The following is a 15,110-nucleotide window of genomic DNA, read 5'->3' as shown; positions in this document are numbered from 1 at the left end:
GTTGTAATTACACGATTCTCGTTTCCTTAACTTTATCGTGTACTGTGAATTGACAGACAGAAGAGCCTTCAGCAAGACTGCAACCTTTAGATTAGTGGTGCAGACCTCTGCACATGCACAATTACATAATATTAGGAGCAAGTTGTTACCCTTGTGGATCTGTGGTTGAGAGGGTAGAAGGCAATGATGAGTAGTTTTGCAGATATTTGCTATGTCAGAGGAATTTTATTTACTTTTCCAGACTCTTCTGTAGGTTCCTTCTCACATACTTGATACTTGATACCTGTGCCTGAATCTCTCGCTCCCCTTGGCATGAGCCCATTTTCTTGTGTAGTCTGTCCTATTGGTCGCTCAAGCTCTTTAACCCGGCTCCTGCGTCACTGCTTAGTAGCTTTGCCTTTTCTCCGTGCTTCCAGTCTCCAAACAAAATCCCTCCTCTTCATTGTGAGATCCAAAATGTAAACTTAGGTTTCACGGTGTACACTGAGCCTTGATCTAGGGTGTGAAATAGGAATATAAAAGCAGCTTCACTGGTGTCAGAGCAAAGGCCTCTCTCAGCCGATGTTCTGTTTCTGGCTACCATTGGTAAAGGCTTTGAGAAAGAGCATGAGAATGGGGCAAATACAGAGCTTTTTTCCTCGCTTCTGGTGGTCTTTGGCTTAAGGATTTCTTAACTTGGAATTTGTGTTTAATAATTCTTGCTAGGTATGTTCAGGGCAGAAAGCTGCTTTGTGAATATCCCATGGTAATGAGTTTTTCAGGTTAATTTTGTATGGTGCGCAAAGGTGCTTTCTTCTGTTCGTTTTAAACTGCCTTGGGGTTTCATTTGGTGTCTCTGAGATCTTGTGTTACATGATGTAGCAAGCTGTCCTTCCTATGTACTGTGTTTTCTGTAACTTGACATACATCTGCCCTTCTGTGCCCTGTCTCACCCTTGTTGTTCTCAAATATCCTTTCTTTTGAAATGGGTGGACTAGGAGTGAGTGTTTCACTTATGGAAGCATGGTGGGTTTGTACATTGGCTGTGTTTCTCTTTATTTCCCTGATCATTTTTACTGTTCAGTTTGTCTTTTCACCACTACTAGGCATTGTGCTGATGTTTTCACAGAACTGTCTCATGGCTCCAGGATCTTTCCTGAGCAGTTTCAGCTAATTTAATGCCCATCATTGTGTGAGTTTATAGTGTGGAATGTAGGACTGAGAGGGGTTTTCTGGGCCATTGAATCCTCTTCTTGGCTCTTTCAGGTCCTGCACCATCCAGTCCCTTTCATAAACTGATGAAGTTCCTTTTGAAAAGCACTTGGATTTTCCTGCCCCCGTGCTTCCTTGGGAAGCTGTTCCAGACTGTCTCTGCTCCATTTCTCATTTCCAGGTTAAATTTTCCATGTTAAATTGGCATTTCTTTGCAAGCCAATTTCTTTGTCCTTATTTCGGTTGTTCTTTTCTTCCTGTGGGTATTCCTTTCATTCCATGTAGCATACTTGAAGCCTGCAGTCAGATTCCCTTTCAGACTTCATTTGCTAGGCTCCTTTCTCTTCCAGTCTGCTGTGGGAAGACAAGCTCGTCACCCCATTACTCATCCTCGTTCTTCTCTGTACTTGTTCCCATTTCAGTTCATCTTTCCTGAACAGGGGTCAGTAGAGTTGTAGTTGGTATTCCTGCCAAGGTCTTGTTGTGCAACTGAAACCCTGCCAGTTTCTGCTGGAAATCCCTCTCGGGGGGTCATATTTGCATTTTCATGGCCATGTTGCATTTGAACTTACAGTCATCCCGTGGTTGGGTCAAGCTTTCCACCTGATGAGTTCCCACCTTCTCACTTCTCTGCAGTTCTCACCTGCGCAGCCATGAGTGGGGCTGAGGAAGCGTTTTGGGGACTGCTCTTTGCTCTTATCCCATTCTCTTCTCTGATCAGGCATCTGCCACCTTCCCTTCCACCCACTGCAGAGGGCCCTGCTGGCTCTTTTCATGTATGTATGCTACTCTAGAAAATATTTTTTTTTCATGATGTACATAGGACATCCTTACGTGTCTAGTAAGATGACTTTTCTCCTGATGGAAGTTGTACTTGAAGGTTGAGGTGCAGTGCATCCCCAAGAGATATGCTTCACCTTTAAAGCTTCTGTGTCTATGTGATGGAAGAAGGGTAGTAGACCTAAAAGAGGCTGCTATTTGGAGGCTCAGAAATGCTCCTCTGAGCTGTATGGAGTTCATGAGGATGACTTTTCTGGTGTAGGACTCAGGAGGGCGTAGAGGTGTTGAAGCATGTGCATTGCTCGAATGCACAAGATGTTTTCTTGTGGACGCAGGACCTCCTCAGGCTGAGCGAAGTTTCACTACAGGAGTGGTGGGAGGTGGTAAGGGCGGAAAGCACAGGCTTGTTTTCATTTTTGCTTTACCATGCGCTAGGAATTCCCCTAATACAGTAAGTATTTTTACTGTTCCTTTAGTAGCCATGTGACACTTGTGTTCTGGATAGAGCCCTTGCAGAGCAGTTCCAGGGTGGGGACAGTGGTGTGGGTTTGGCCTTTTAGGCACCTGGGACACTCAGAGTTGGACTGTTGTTTGGCCCTGTGGCTCTGCTGGAGAAAGGGTGTATGAGGAAGGGAGGGATAAAGTTGTCTGCCAAGTTTATGGCCCTCAGTTGTACAGCACCCAGCCTTTCATATCTTCATGGCACTGTCTGCACCAAACATGAAAGAAGAGGGTTGTGTGTCAAAGCAGAAGGTGTGCTAAAGGCTAGGAAGTACTGCTCCTTGCCTTTCCTGTTCTTCCCGTACAAGTAAGCGTGTCCCAAGCCAAGTAAAGAGTCAACTGTCAGAGCAGTTTATGTCAGGGTATTGGTGCTGCTATATGGGAGGAATGCAGGGAGGCTGGCTGAACCTTGTTTTCACTGTCATGCTAGCCTGATAATTTTGAAACCTATAGTCAGGATGTGGGTTGCTGACCTCTGCCTCTGTCAGCCACCTGAAATAGGTTTCAGCCTCCCAGGCAGTAGTTCCTTGTAGGCTCCCCAGAACGTCATGTTTGTGGCCCTGAGATCACACATTGCTCCTTATCAAGTCCTCTGCCTGCTCGTCATGTTTCCTACCAGGGCATGTTGCTCAGGGTCCTGGGAGTCCCCTTCCTGTCAGTGCACTGCTCTTGTTCTTGGCTCAAGTATCTCGGCCCTTACCAGCTGGCAGTGAGAAGGGCAGTGCTGCAAGAGAGCTACCATGTTTTTCTTTTCTCTGCATAGACAGTGCAGGTACCTGTCTACTCGGAGCAGGAATACCAGATGTATCTCCATGATGATGCGTGGACCAAAGCTGAGACAGACCACCTCTTTGACCTGGCTCGGCGTTTTGATCTGCGCTTTGTAGTGATTCATGACCGCTATGATCACCAGCAGTTCAAGGTGAGTCCCGGGGGCCAAGGTGCTGCTAGCAAACCGCTGCTACGGCACGTGCAGGGCTTGCTGCACTGCAAAGACCAAATTACCCTTTATATCAACTTAATTAGGGGAAAATAATGAATTATTGGCAGCAAGGAATATTGAATTTCCAGCACAGGGCATTGCTGCTTGCTTTGTTTGTAATTAAATCCACTGTGACTTGTGCTCATTCCCTGTTGTGTTTTATTAGAAAGTTAGAAGGTTTGCCCCTGCCAGGAGAGCAACTCATTGTTCCTTGAAGATAAAGCAGCTGGGGAGTTTATCTGAGCAGCATAAGTGTCCTGGATTCCAGTCTAGGCCCTGGGAGAAGGATCTGCTAAGGTCCCTGGGGACTGGGATTTTTCCCTGGTGCTGCTCCTCACTTGTGGTCTGACCAGCTGCAGGTTTCTGTCATCTCTGCTGTGAAGCAGGGACCATTAGTGGTCTGAAGATGCAACCCTGATGTCATGATCATAAATCTCCTGTAACTGCTGGTTCCATGCCTCCTGGTGGCATGGAGGAATGATGTGACTCTTACAGAACAGCTCCAAATGCTGGAACTTTTTGTTGCCCTCTGAAATGCTCATGTGAAGAGCCTGTGGCAAAGCGAAATAACAAGAGTCTGCCCAGCTGGGCCAGTCCAAACACCTCCAGTGCTTGGAGTGAGGGAACACAGGTCAGACTCCCTGTAACAATGGGCAATGAATTGTTGTAGCTGATACCTTCTTGGTTATGACTTGAATGGCCATTGTGTGGAGCAGCTCAGAGGAGGCCTCCTGTGCATTTGTCACAGATTCCTGTTGGCAGGTTTTCTCCTCTCGAGACAACTATCTTTGCATACTTTTATCTGGGAATGCTTCACTGCTGTATTGTCTCTAACCCTCGGCTGTATTGTTGGACACTGGTGGGTGTTTTTAAAGCAGTAGCTGTGAACCCATGACACTTGATTCATGCAGTTCACTGAGAAACTCCCCCTTCCCTGTGGTTCCACCAGGACTGGCAAGGCTCCCTGCTGATCTTCCTCCCAGGCACTATGTCTTATACCAAAGCTGACATCCTTCAGCCAGTGGTTCCTAGCTGGCTACTGCGCAAGGTTTTGCTTGGTTCTTCCATAATGTTGTCCTCCTGTGATGTCTTCCACAGAAAAGATCAGTGGAGGACCTGAAGGAACGATATTATCACATCTGTGCCAAGCTGGCTAATATTCGTGCAGCTCCGGGCACAGACCTGAAAATCCCAGTCTTTGATGCTGGCCATGAGAGGCGAAGAAAGGAACAACTAGAAAGGCTGTACAATAGGACACCTGAGCAGGTAACTTGGGGAAGAGAGCATCACTGCTCCAAAAGATTTATGATAAGTTGAATCAGTAGGCGAGTGAAATAGACCAGAGGGTGGGAAAGGGAAAGAAAGACTGGACAAGAAAAGAGCAACACTTAAGTACTGCTTTTGTTGTTGAGTTCATGTCTTTCTAAGGGATACAAAAGGACAATAACTGAGAAACCTGATTATACAGGAGAGAGGGCTAGGTGAGCAGAGTTCTGGTCTCTGGTAACTGCTAACACCTTCTCTGTGACGCTTACTGTACTAGTCCTCTGAATAGAAAGAAATTCTCAGATCAGTGTCCTTATGAGTCCCCAAGTCCCATGGGCAGAGAATTATTTCCTTGAGAGTAAAAATCTTGCCAGAAAGCATCAAAGACTGTAAATCCGCATGTTTAGCTCTCCTCTTTGTTGAAGCTGTGTAACGGTCCCAGGGTTTAGAGGCTAAGGAACTGTGTGTTTCCCAAAGGCTGAGGGAGAACATCCTTTTCTGTTAGTAGTTCCCTCTAATGACAAGTTCATATGTGTAATGACTCTGCTTGTCCCTCCTGCGTTGACAGGTGTGCTGATACTAGGCATAGCTGCTCTAGGTTCTACATGCTATGTTTGAGGAGGGGAGCCAGCTTTTCACAACACTGCATTTGCAACTACAGTATATTTGGGCTCTTTTACCCTTCTATCTGTGCTCTTGGTCTCTTTGTCTGGAGGTGGGATTAATCATTTATGGATGCTGCTGAAAGGTGCATCATGGATGTTGTGATACGGTACCTGCCAGTTTGTAGACTGGCATTGCCATGGATGCAGGACAAGGCTATGAAGCATAATGTGCTCTGCAAATCCAAGATAGTAGGCAGAGGAGCTTAAAGTTATTCCCAGGCTGGCCCAGAGCAGAGCTGTTATCGGTAGATGGCCCCCTTGCCTTGCTATGCCTCCCCTGCTGCTCTGATTGCCTTTACGTGCTCTGGTCTGCAGGTGGCAGAAGAAGAATACCTCATCCAGGAGCTCCGCAAAATCGAAACCAGGAAGAAAGAGAGAGAAAAGAGAACCCAAGACCTGCAGAAGCTTATCACAGCTGCTGACACCACCACTGAGCAGAGACGTGCCGAGCGCAAGGCTCCCAAGAAGAAGCTGCCACAGAAGAAGGAGACAGAGAAGCCTGTAAACATGTCTTTTTTTTAATTATTATTATTTTTTTTCTTTTCTTTCCTCAGCTTATGCTGTGGCTGGGTAACATGTTTCCTTCAGCAATCCTACTGGGATCAGGCCCTCAGCTCTTCTGGGGGGAGTAGCTGCTGGCTGCCTTCTGGCAGATGCTTTTTCAGTTACATCTTTTGGAAGGCAGATTGGTCTAAGGCAGCCATTGTCAGAGTGCTCTGGTGTGCTTTCTGTCTCTCTCCTATTTGAAAAATGCTGGTTTAAGTCCTGTTTCCCTTTCCCTCCCTGAGAAATGGAATGAAATGATGCCAGCCATTCATGCCTTGTGGCAGGGAGAAGCATCCATCTCCCTGCTTCTCCCAAGTGGATGCTGGTACTGCTGTGCAGGGTTGTCCCACAAACCCATTGTCTTTCACCTGCCTTCTTTTTGCAGTCCAGGTTTCCCTTTCCTTCCCCACTCCTGGGTCCCAGCAGCATCTCCCCAAGCTCAATAGATGCCCCTCTCCAGATCCTCAGCTGTGATCAGAGCAGCCCTGCTGGGGGCCTCTTGTATTCTGGGAGCTATTGCTTCTTACTTCTCCCTGAGCTGAGCGAAAGTCTAAGGAGCCCAGAACACAGGTTTCAGTTCACATTTGATGTTACCTCAATTTCCCTTTCTGGAAAGAGGACAGCATGGACTGAACTAAATTCAGCACCTTCAGTAGGAAAGGGCTGTTACAAAATCTCAGATGTTTCCAGTGAGACCCTGGGAATTCCTGTCCCTGCACCTTGTGAACAGAGAGCACTTGTGTCATTGTCCTCCAAAAGGGTCTGTGCAGGGAGGGGAGAGAAGCAGTGAATGCTAGACAGTTACTGCTTGACGAAGTGTGCCTAACGGCCACCGCTTCCTTAAAACATTGTTTTGGGTCCCCCCCCGCCCCTCTATGTAATATCACTGGGCACTTTGTGCATTGAATTCCCTTGGGGGTTGATCTGGTAAGGCCAGGCGCGGCTGGCATATCTCCTTTTAAAGAAAGCTGCTTGTTGTTGTTGTTAATGAAAAAAGGGTGGTGATGGAGAATGGGGCTGGAAAGATGCTGAGGATGCCAAGGTGAGGGAGTCCAGCCCTAAATATTGCCTGTTGACTGGTGCCTGTCTGCAGGCATATAGTGGATAGGCACGCCAGGGTGGGCAGAGAAGCAGTTTCTGTTGTTGCACTAGCATCATTTCAACCATGACAGAGTCCATTAGGAGTCAATTACCAACTATAGCTGGGAAATGTTAAGAAAAAAATTGCATTTTAACTAAGAATTTGAATCGGGAGCTGCATCAGCATCATTTCAACAAAGGAAAATCATTTACCAAAGAGTCAATTGAGGTTGAAGCGTTTACAGCATGTACAGGCACGCAAGGCAAAAGAACCCATTTAATTGCTTATGCGCTGAGTGCAGTCAGAGTTGTCTCGGCTAAGCCAGCGATGCTGATTTACCCTCTGATTTACCCTCACTGCTTGTGTCAGGGTGTTCAGCAACAGGCTGGGGGGCAGAGTTCGGGGAGTCTGAAAGCCAGCCTTCATCCAAAGGAAGCAGAGAGGATTGGTTTTTGATTGCAGCCGCCTTTGTCTCTAATAATCCAAGCAGGGAGGCTACATCCTAACAAAGATCAAAGTGATCCGTACAAGTTCATGAGCCCTGTTGGTAGTTAGAGAATCCTTTTTCCACCATGGTCATGTTTAGAAATCTCTTCCTGGGGCCTCTGTTTATTGGACTGACCACAGGTAACTTAAAAAAATCTTAATGCCTGGCCATGCAGAGTGGTTTGCAAGGTGCCACCTCAAGACCAATACATAGAGATAGCTGATAGAGATGTGAGAGTCATTGGCAGGGAACTTGAGGAACTGAGTCACTGTCCTGCAGCATCTTGTATGATCTTGGGACAGCCCTGGTTGTCTCAGCCCTGTCTGGAATGAACAAAGAGCAAGCTGCAGAGCCTCTTTGCAGAGAAATGTGGGAGCAGCAAGGCAAAAGCCGTCTCCAAAGAAACTGGGAGATTTCAGGTGACTCTTCCTTTTGGAAAACCGTGATTGAGCATGCATTTTGCAGAGGTTGTGGCTATTCTTAGATTGAATCATGAGTATCGCTGACCCATTCAGGGGACCCCACACCATTCAGTGCACAGGGCCCTGTAGATAGCCTGGTTTAATCATTTAAAAGTTTGCTCACCTTGTGCTTTGCTCAGCAGCACAGATTTTTAAGGGATTGCATTTTTTTCCATTTTGTTGAAATACAACTAAATGTTCTACTGTCTAGCAGCAGCAGCATTAGAAGTTTGCTGCCTTGTATTGCTGTGCTTAAAATGTGAAGTGGGGAATAAAGAAAACTGTCTAATGAATGGACATGGCAAAACATGTATAAACAGCAGGCCTCCCTGGAGGGGTGCAGTCCTTACATCCTCATTAGTGGGCTCATGTCTGTACAGATCAGAGGTTTCTCAGCTCATTCCTTACAGGACTTGCAGTCAAAAGCCAAGATTTAGGGAAGTCCTGGGCTGTTTTGATCAGTGAAATGGGCCTAAGTTAGATAAGGATGATATTGTGCAAATATGCATATGTTAGTGTAAGGAGTACCATTTAGGGTTAGGGTTCATGCTTGTGTGGATGGGTGTAAGGCTCTGCATAGAGCAGTGCATTTAAACCAACCAAAGAAAAATGCTTGCACTCTCCAGACATACTTTGAACTGGAGTATTTTTCTCAGTGCATTGCTTGGGATTTTCCCACTGAATCCCATTGCTTGGGATTTTCCTCTTGCCTCAGCTCTGACATGTGGCTGTGGCAGGTGGTTCTCTGTCATAGGAAACAGTGTTTCCCGTTCAGATAGTCTCTATATGAAATCTTGTGTTTCCTCCATCAACACATCCTGTTTCGATCTCTTTCAGGCTGTTCCTGAGACTGCTGGCATCAAGTTTCCTGACTTCAAATCTGCAGGTGTCACGCTGCGAAGCCAGAGGGTAGGCTGTTGTCCTGGTCCCTTGGGACCTCTGTTAATGTCTTTCAGTCTGCCTGTCTGTCTCCTCATCTGTTCTCCTTTTATAGCTAAAGAAAGTCAAGTTCTTGCCTCTAAAATAAGAAAGAAATTCCATAAATGTGGAGACTCAGAAACCTGGAATGCAGGCTTGGTGAAAGCCAGCTCATCGCCTTGCAGTGGCACCTGAACTTGCTGGTGTTTGTTACTGGTGTGCCCGCTCTGCTGTTAGGCACATGTGACAGACCCAAATGGAGCTGTCTAGTCCAAACAGAGCTCACAGCTAAATGTAATAGGCCTCATAGAGCACTTGAATTAATAGATGAGAGGTGCTTTTAAGAACTGGATGTTCAGGTTGTGTCTTGGAAAAAAAGAGACACACATAAACGCATAACAATTTTTAAGCTTCCTATTTCCATTATCTTCAGAAAATATTTTGGGGGAAAGCCCCGTTGTTCATTCTGTTGCACAGATATTCCTGAGAAAAGAACTTTCTTGCTGTTTTATCAGCAAGGCTTGACGCCTGTCTCGTAGCGACAGGTTTTAGGATACCAAGTAAGTTAAACCTGCCTGGCCGACTGAATGTTTTCAGAGGGGTTTTGACAGCAAAATCCTGTTTGCCCAGTACAAGTGCTTTTTTTTTCCTAGCCAAATAAAATAATCCTTAGTTGCTTTATCGTAGCAAAGGTGGAGAAGTAGGTTCCTTGCCCAGCACCCTCACTTGGCATAGCAATTTTCTAGGTCACTTTTAAAGACTGTTTTATGGGATGTTCTTTTGATGTCAGAATAGTTTCAGATCTTGCTGGGAACACCCTGGGGCTGTTAACAGAAATGTGTTTAGGATCATGCTGCTTTGACATACGGGTGCATGTGCACGTTAGAGGCAGTATACCTCAGCAAGGTCACTGCTGGGGGACCCCTTTAGTGTAGAGGTGCCACCACCTTCAGGCTACCTGTTTGAGTGAGGGGCTACAGCCTTGAGGAAGTCACAGGCAAGTGACAGGCAAGACTGCAGTGCATGTGTTGAGATTTATGGAGACGTGGCAGATGTGTTCTCTGGCACTAAGATAAATAGAGTAATTTATGGAGATTGATTTGGATTTTGAAAACTAATAAGTGATGGTTGATCTTTTCTATTTTTTTACCCCCTCTGGAAGAGAAGCTGAGCAATAACCTATCAGTGATGGAACCATCTGGCAAAGTCAGGAGCCTTTTCGTGTGCCAAACAGGCCATTCAGATCCCAGCCTTTTTGAAAATGGGTGTTACGTGCTTCTCCCTGTTCTCTTTAATGCTCACAAAATACAGTGATAAGCTGGGGCATGGCAGTCTGATTCAGCAACTTTCAGCCTGCAGTATCCAAGCTCCTGGGATGACCTAGAGCAACTTTCTGTGCTCTGCTTGAAATTTTTAAGGATATAAATGCTGTTATTAGAAGTAATAGTGGTTTGCGAATTGAAAAAGATTGCAAATCACTGATCTAGGTGAAAAAACAACACTTTGTTGCTTGGAAATGTGAAACCTGCCTCCAACCCAGCAAAATGAATTAATTTGTGGCTTTTAGCCAGTCACCTGGCTTCCTTATTCAAGTCTTCTCTGTTTTTAAAACGGGAGCTAATAGACTCACTTGCTTCACATATGGGTGATGGGGAGAATTAATTACATGAGGTCAGTACAGGCCTTTTGAACTGGTAAGAGAGGCTGAAGTGCTAAGTGGTATAGAGTTGACAGTCCGTACTAATCCGAATTACTTTACTTGTGGGATTTATGTGGCAAACCCTCTACACACCGCTGGCGTGGAATTGATAAGGGTGGGAGCTGACTAGGACTAAGTGTGGAATCGGGATGCTATTCTGGAAACTCATAGTCTGGCAACATCCAGCATAAGATGTTTTGCCCTGAGCACATTGGAAAATGATTTCTAAAGGCTTGTGACATCCTGCAGTAAGTTCTTTTGCCTGTGGACCTAAAGGGTTCCTCACCTAAAGGCTTCTATTGTCCTCCTTTATTTTGTACTTTGCTACCGTGCTTTACGCCTTCATAGTTAGGCGAAGTTGGATTTTGCACTGAGATCATGGACTCAACCTCTGTCATGTGTGAAAAATGTACCGTATCATCCCCAGGATAATAGCACTTACTCTTTGATTAGAGATATTATTTTTTTTTTTCCTGAGGATTTACAATTAGTCTGAAAACTTGAGTTAAAATTAATTTATAGAAATGAGTCCTTGAAGAAAAAGTTAGCAATCTGTATTCAACTTAATTTGTTCCCAGTAGTTTTTATGACAATAGGCCTGGCTTTTCAAATTCCCCCTGTTGTTAAAGCTTACGAAATCTTATGCACAGGCTGAATTTGAAGACTTTTTTTCCCCCTAGGATTAATGGTCACTTATGGCCATTATTCTTCATAACCGAAAGTTTCTCCTTCAGCAGACGCTGAAGAGTAATCTTCTCCAGTGAGTTCGACAAGCTGCCTTCTATCACAATGGCTTCAGTCTCCCATTGTTCTCCATGGGACCGTGGCCACAGGCAAAGAAGGCCACAGCCCCCGTGCCCTTGCTCTGCATGGGATTTCCCCTCTGCCTCCTGACAGCACAGACTGCAAGTTTCTGTAAGGCAGTAGGAAGCTAGGCATTATGAAAAGCTTCGTCTTAATTCAAGGCAGTGTATTGCCTTGGTGCCACTGAGAACAGGAGGCAGTAGTAGATGTTTTGGAAGGAGTAAGTCTTTCATGAGTTTCTTGAAAAGGAATTTTAGACCTTTGCCTTTGCTGTTAGTAAAACAGCGTTATGAAAATAACACCAGAAATGTATTATTAATCCTAAGCGTTACTTCTGGAAAACTTCCTGTTATACCAGGTTGGCTCAGCTGGGAGGGCAGACAGCCAAAGAGCCAGAGGAAATGAGAGATGGGTAGGTAATTTGTACAGGGAAAGGAGAGGAAGAGACTAAAGGGAAAGCAAGGAGCTAGGAGGAAGGAAAGCTTTGCTGAGGATCTGCCTGAAGGAGAGGAAGATGGGAGCTGTTGAACTTGAATCTTTTCCAGGGCCCAGACAAACCAACAATAACCATGTTTGTGATCTAGGCATCGTGTTGCTTCTGTCGGGCAGAGCTGAGTTTGGTTTGAATTCACTGCGGTGTTTCTGTACCATGTCATGTTCAGCTTTCTTTTAAGTTTAACCTTTGTGTCTGACTTTATTGTGCTCGGAGCACTTGACTTTGGCATACATAACATCTCTTCAGTGTGTCTGAAGTTGCTCATCATCTCTCTCAGCCTTATCTGCAGATTTTAAGTTATGGTTTTATTAATGCTGTTGAATTGGTGCAGCAGTGCTTTTAAGAAGGAAAGTAATGGATGGAAAAGGGTGGATGTTTGTCCCCACTCCTGCATGTTGAGGTATAAGTCCGTGTCCTTGCTCTGTTGTCACGGGTTTGGAAACAAAGGAACTAGAAGAGAATCGATTGAGTGATGTCTCATCTGGAAACAAAACAAAACTCTGTGATGAAAGGGAGTTTGTAGAGATGTCAGTCCACAGAAAGGACTGAGGCATGCTCCAGCTTCGTCATTCAAAGCCGGCCACCTCCCCTCAGAAAAGGCTTCCAGCCAGCAGCCAGACTCCATCTGCTAACTGGGATCTTGTAGACAATTTACTAGTCGGCCCAATTGAAAAAGAAGTAGAGAAAGGAAAATTACAAGTACAGCTGTACTACCCATTGATTCAAATATTCACACTCACCAGCTTTTAAATATTTACTAGCCTGCTGAGCATTTTTTTTAGCACTGATTAATGAGTAAGAATTTACTGTGGTTGCAGGGGGAATGTATGTGTGTGAGTTCTCTTCCATTTTATTTTCTTGGAGTGGGAACTGAGTGCTTACTACAGCTCCAAGGTGAATGATATTTCTAGAGGAAGATGGGGTTGTATGTATGTGTTTAGACATGTTTATTCTCCATATTTGATCTGACCCGCAATTAAATGGCCAAGCACGCTGCCTGTTTACTCTGCATTGGAGGCTGTTGGCTCTGTTCCTTCCTTGTCATTAATGCAAACCCAGACCTCATCGGCTGTGAACATGTGAAACATCTGTCTGTCCTCCTGTGATCAATACTGTCCCTTCAGAGGTTCAGCTTTGGAAGCAGTTCCATAAAATATCAGTTATTTTTATTTGGATTTGATAAATTTAATTACTTGGAGCAATTAATAATTTATTTGTTTTGTATTGATTGCACTCCAAGGCATTCTGGCATCAATCTGATGGAGATCAGCACACCCTTATTAGGTAGGAAAGTTTATGTTTCCAGATCTGAACATCCCATGGATTAGTTAGCTGAGATGTGCTTGTTGCTTCTGCTAGCAATTTTTCATTAGCGAAGTTTTATGTTTTGCACTCTACAAGACAGTGGATGAGAGTAATTTCCATGGGGAGCCTGACAGAGGTGTGGAAGGAAAGTAGGAGTCTCATTTCTGTGAATAAAAGTTATGAACAAATGATGCAGGCTGGATCAAATTCATGTTGTGGCATTGCCATCTATTTGTTGTATTACATGCCCTTTAATTAGGGCCAAGAGAGTGCTGGTGCATTTCCTAATCAAACTCCTGCCTGTAGAGAATGAAAGAAGATGAAAATATTGGAGTATTTATTTTTAAAGAGAACAGCAACGGATGCAAAATCTTGGATGAACCAGAGAAGGTGAATCCAACACTTCTCTTCCTCCGTTCTCATTCTTAGCTAAACTGAAAGGCAGTTAATGTTAAATTGCTGAAAGAAAATGCATCTGTCACCTTTTTCATGGAGCTCTTTGGTGTGGGAAAGCATCTGGACCAAAGCCTTAGTAGGCTCTCGGGTATAAAGAGAGCACTCTAGGTACAGTAATGGGGTCTTTTAAAATAAGTTGTAGTTCTGGAAAGGACGCTCTGTGTTGCTACTTCTGTTGAATTGTCAGGTACCAAACAGTGTCTGTGCAGTATGAGGCCTCGGAGACCTTTGTCTGCCAGTCCTGGACCGATTTGAGAAGCTTTTGCTACCTTTGTGTGCCCATAGTAACACAGTCTTAGGTGTCATTCATCAGGTAATCTGATTGTATGTAATTTGTGCAGAGCACCATATATATTACTTTTTTCTTTCATTAGCGTAACCAATATAATGATTGGAGTGTAATTAGTCAGTGTGTTTTTTTGTATTTGTGTAAGTGTAGTTTCAATTAAATTATTTAAGAGAAAGGCAACATCAATTCAAGACTAGATGCATGTTCTGCTACAATTTCTTGGATTTGTGTCTGATCTGGAAGTTTACATGATGTTCTTGTACTATGTGAAACTGTCCTAGGAGTTCCTTCTCCTGTGGCCTACCTTAGGGCCCTCCCTGTGATTGTAGCACACTCTTCTGTGTTCTTGATTTGTTTCAGTCAGATGCAGCTCAGAGGCTGCAGCCATTTCCATTGCCTGCAGCCACCTCTACAGGTCTCAGCTTGGTTTCCTTGCCTGTAGTGAGAGGCAGGGGTAGGACTCTGGAAATCTGCAGATCTCCTAAAGCAAAATAGTATGTTGTCATACTGGTAACGTGCTTTTGACATAAAACACCCTCCACTAAAAATGTCCTGCGCAGTTCATTCTTCTGCACCATGTATTTTACTATTTTTCCCTACACAAACACTTCCTGTAGAAAGCTGACTTTTTCCAGGTTATCAGGCATTATTTGTGTGGATTCCAAGTCATTCTCATTTTAGGCCACTTGTGCTGGGTCAAAGCAATCTGTACCCCCTTCCTAGGGGGGAAAGCGTGGGAGAGAGTAAAAACCCTGAAGACCTTGTTACCTGCACTGGTGAAAACCCATCACTCTGGGACATTGATGCTCCAGGACCTTCAGTTTCTTTAGGTAGTATCTCTTAGCTTTACCCCTTGAATCAGTGCTATACATGCATAACGAGGCATTAATGTTTATAGGATCAGTGAGCTGCTACTTTGCCATATACCTGAGTGTGCTGTGCTTCTCTGGAATCTGTTGGCCTCCCTCATCCTTGACAAAGCTTTCACTAGGTATATTTCTCTAACAAGTAAAACTGGTTTAATTTACTAGGAGGATTCAAATACAGAACTTATATTTTTGCACAATTGATTTGGTAATTTGTGAGGTATGTCTAACTTAAGTCCAAAAAACCCTCAGAAATAACCATTTACGTAAGTTAATATAGAAATATTTTCTTCTTAAAAGATTGGTTTATTTAGCAT

General features: G+C 44.5%; 1 protein-coding gene across 4 annotated transcripts in view; it reads left to right on the top strand.

The window, feature by feature from the left end:
* Positions 1–15,110, top strand: part of DMAP1 (DNA methyltransferase 1 associated protein 1) — a 35,841-nt gene that overhangs the window by 6,011 nt on the left and 14,720 nt on the right. For all 4 annotated transcript variants that reach the window (XM_010582489.1, XM_010582487.1, XM_010582488.1 and 1 more), the window contains 4 exons: positions 3,236–3,394; positions 4,553–4,720; positions 5,701–5,886; positions 8,798–8,869. In XM_010582489.1, the coding sequence (XP_010580791.1) occupies positions 3,236–3,394; positions 4,553–4,720; positions 5,701–5,886; positions 8,798–8,869 (585 nt within the window). The remainder of the gene's footprint in view (positions 1–3,235; positions 3,395–4,552; positions 4,721–5,700; positions 5,887–8,797; positions 8,870–15,110) is intronic.

This window comes from Haliaeetus leucocephalus, unplaced genomic scaffold (genome assembly GCF_000737465.1).
Source record: "Haliaeetus leucocephalus isolate CR32 unplaced genomic scaffold, Haliaeetus_leucocephalus-4.0 Scaffold848, whole genome shotgun sequence".
NCBI classification, from domain to species: Eukaryota; Metazoa; Chordata; class Aves; order Accipitriformes; family Accipitridae; genus Haliaeetus; species Haliaeetus leucocephalus.
The sequence above is the reverse complement of the archived record's forward strand: the minus strand, read 5'-3'. Positions and strand labels throughout refer to the sequence as shown.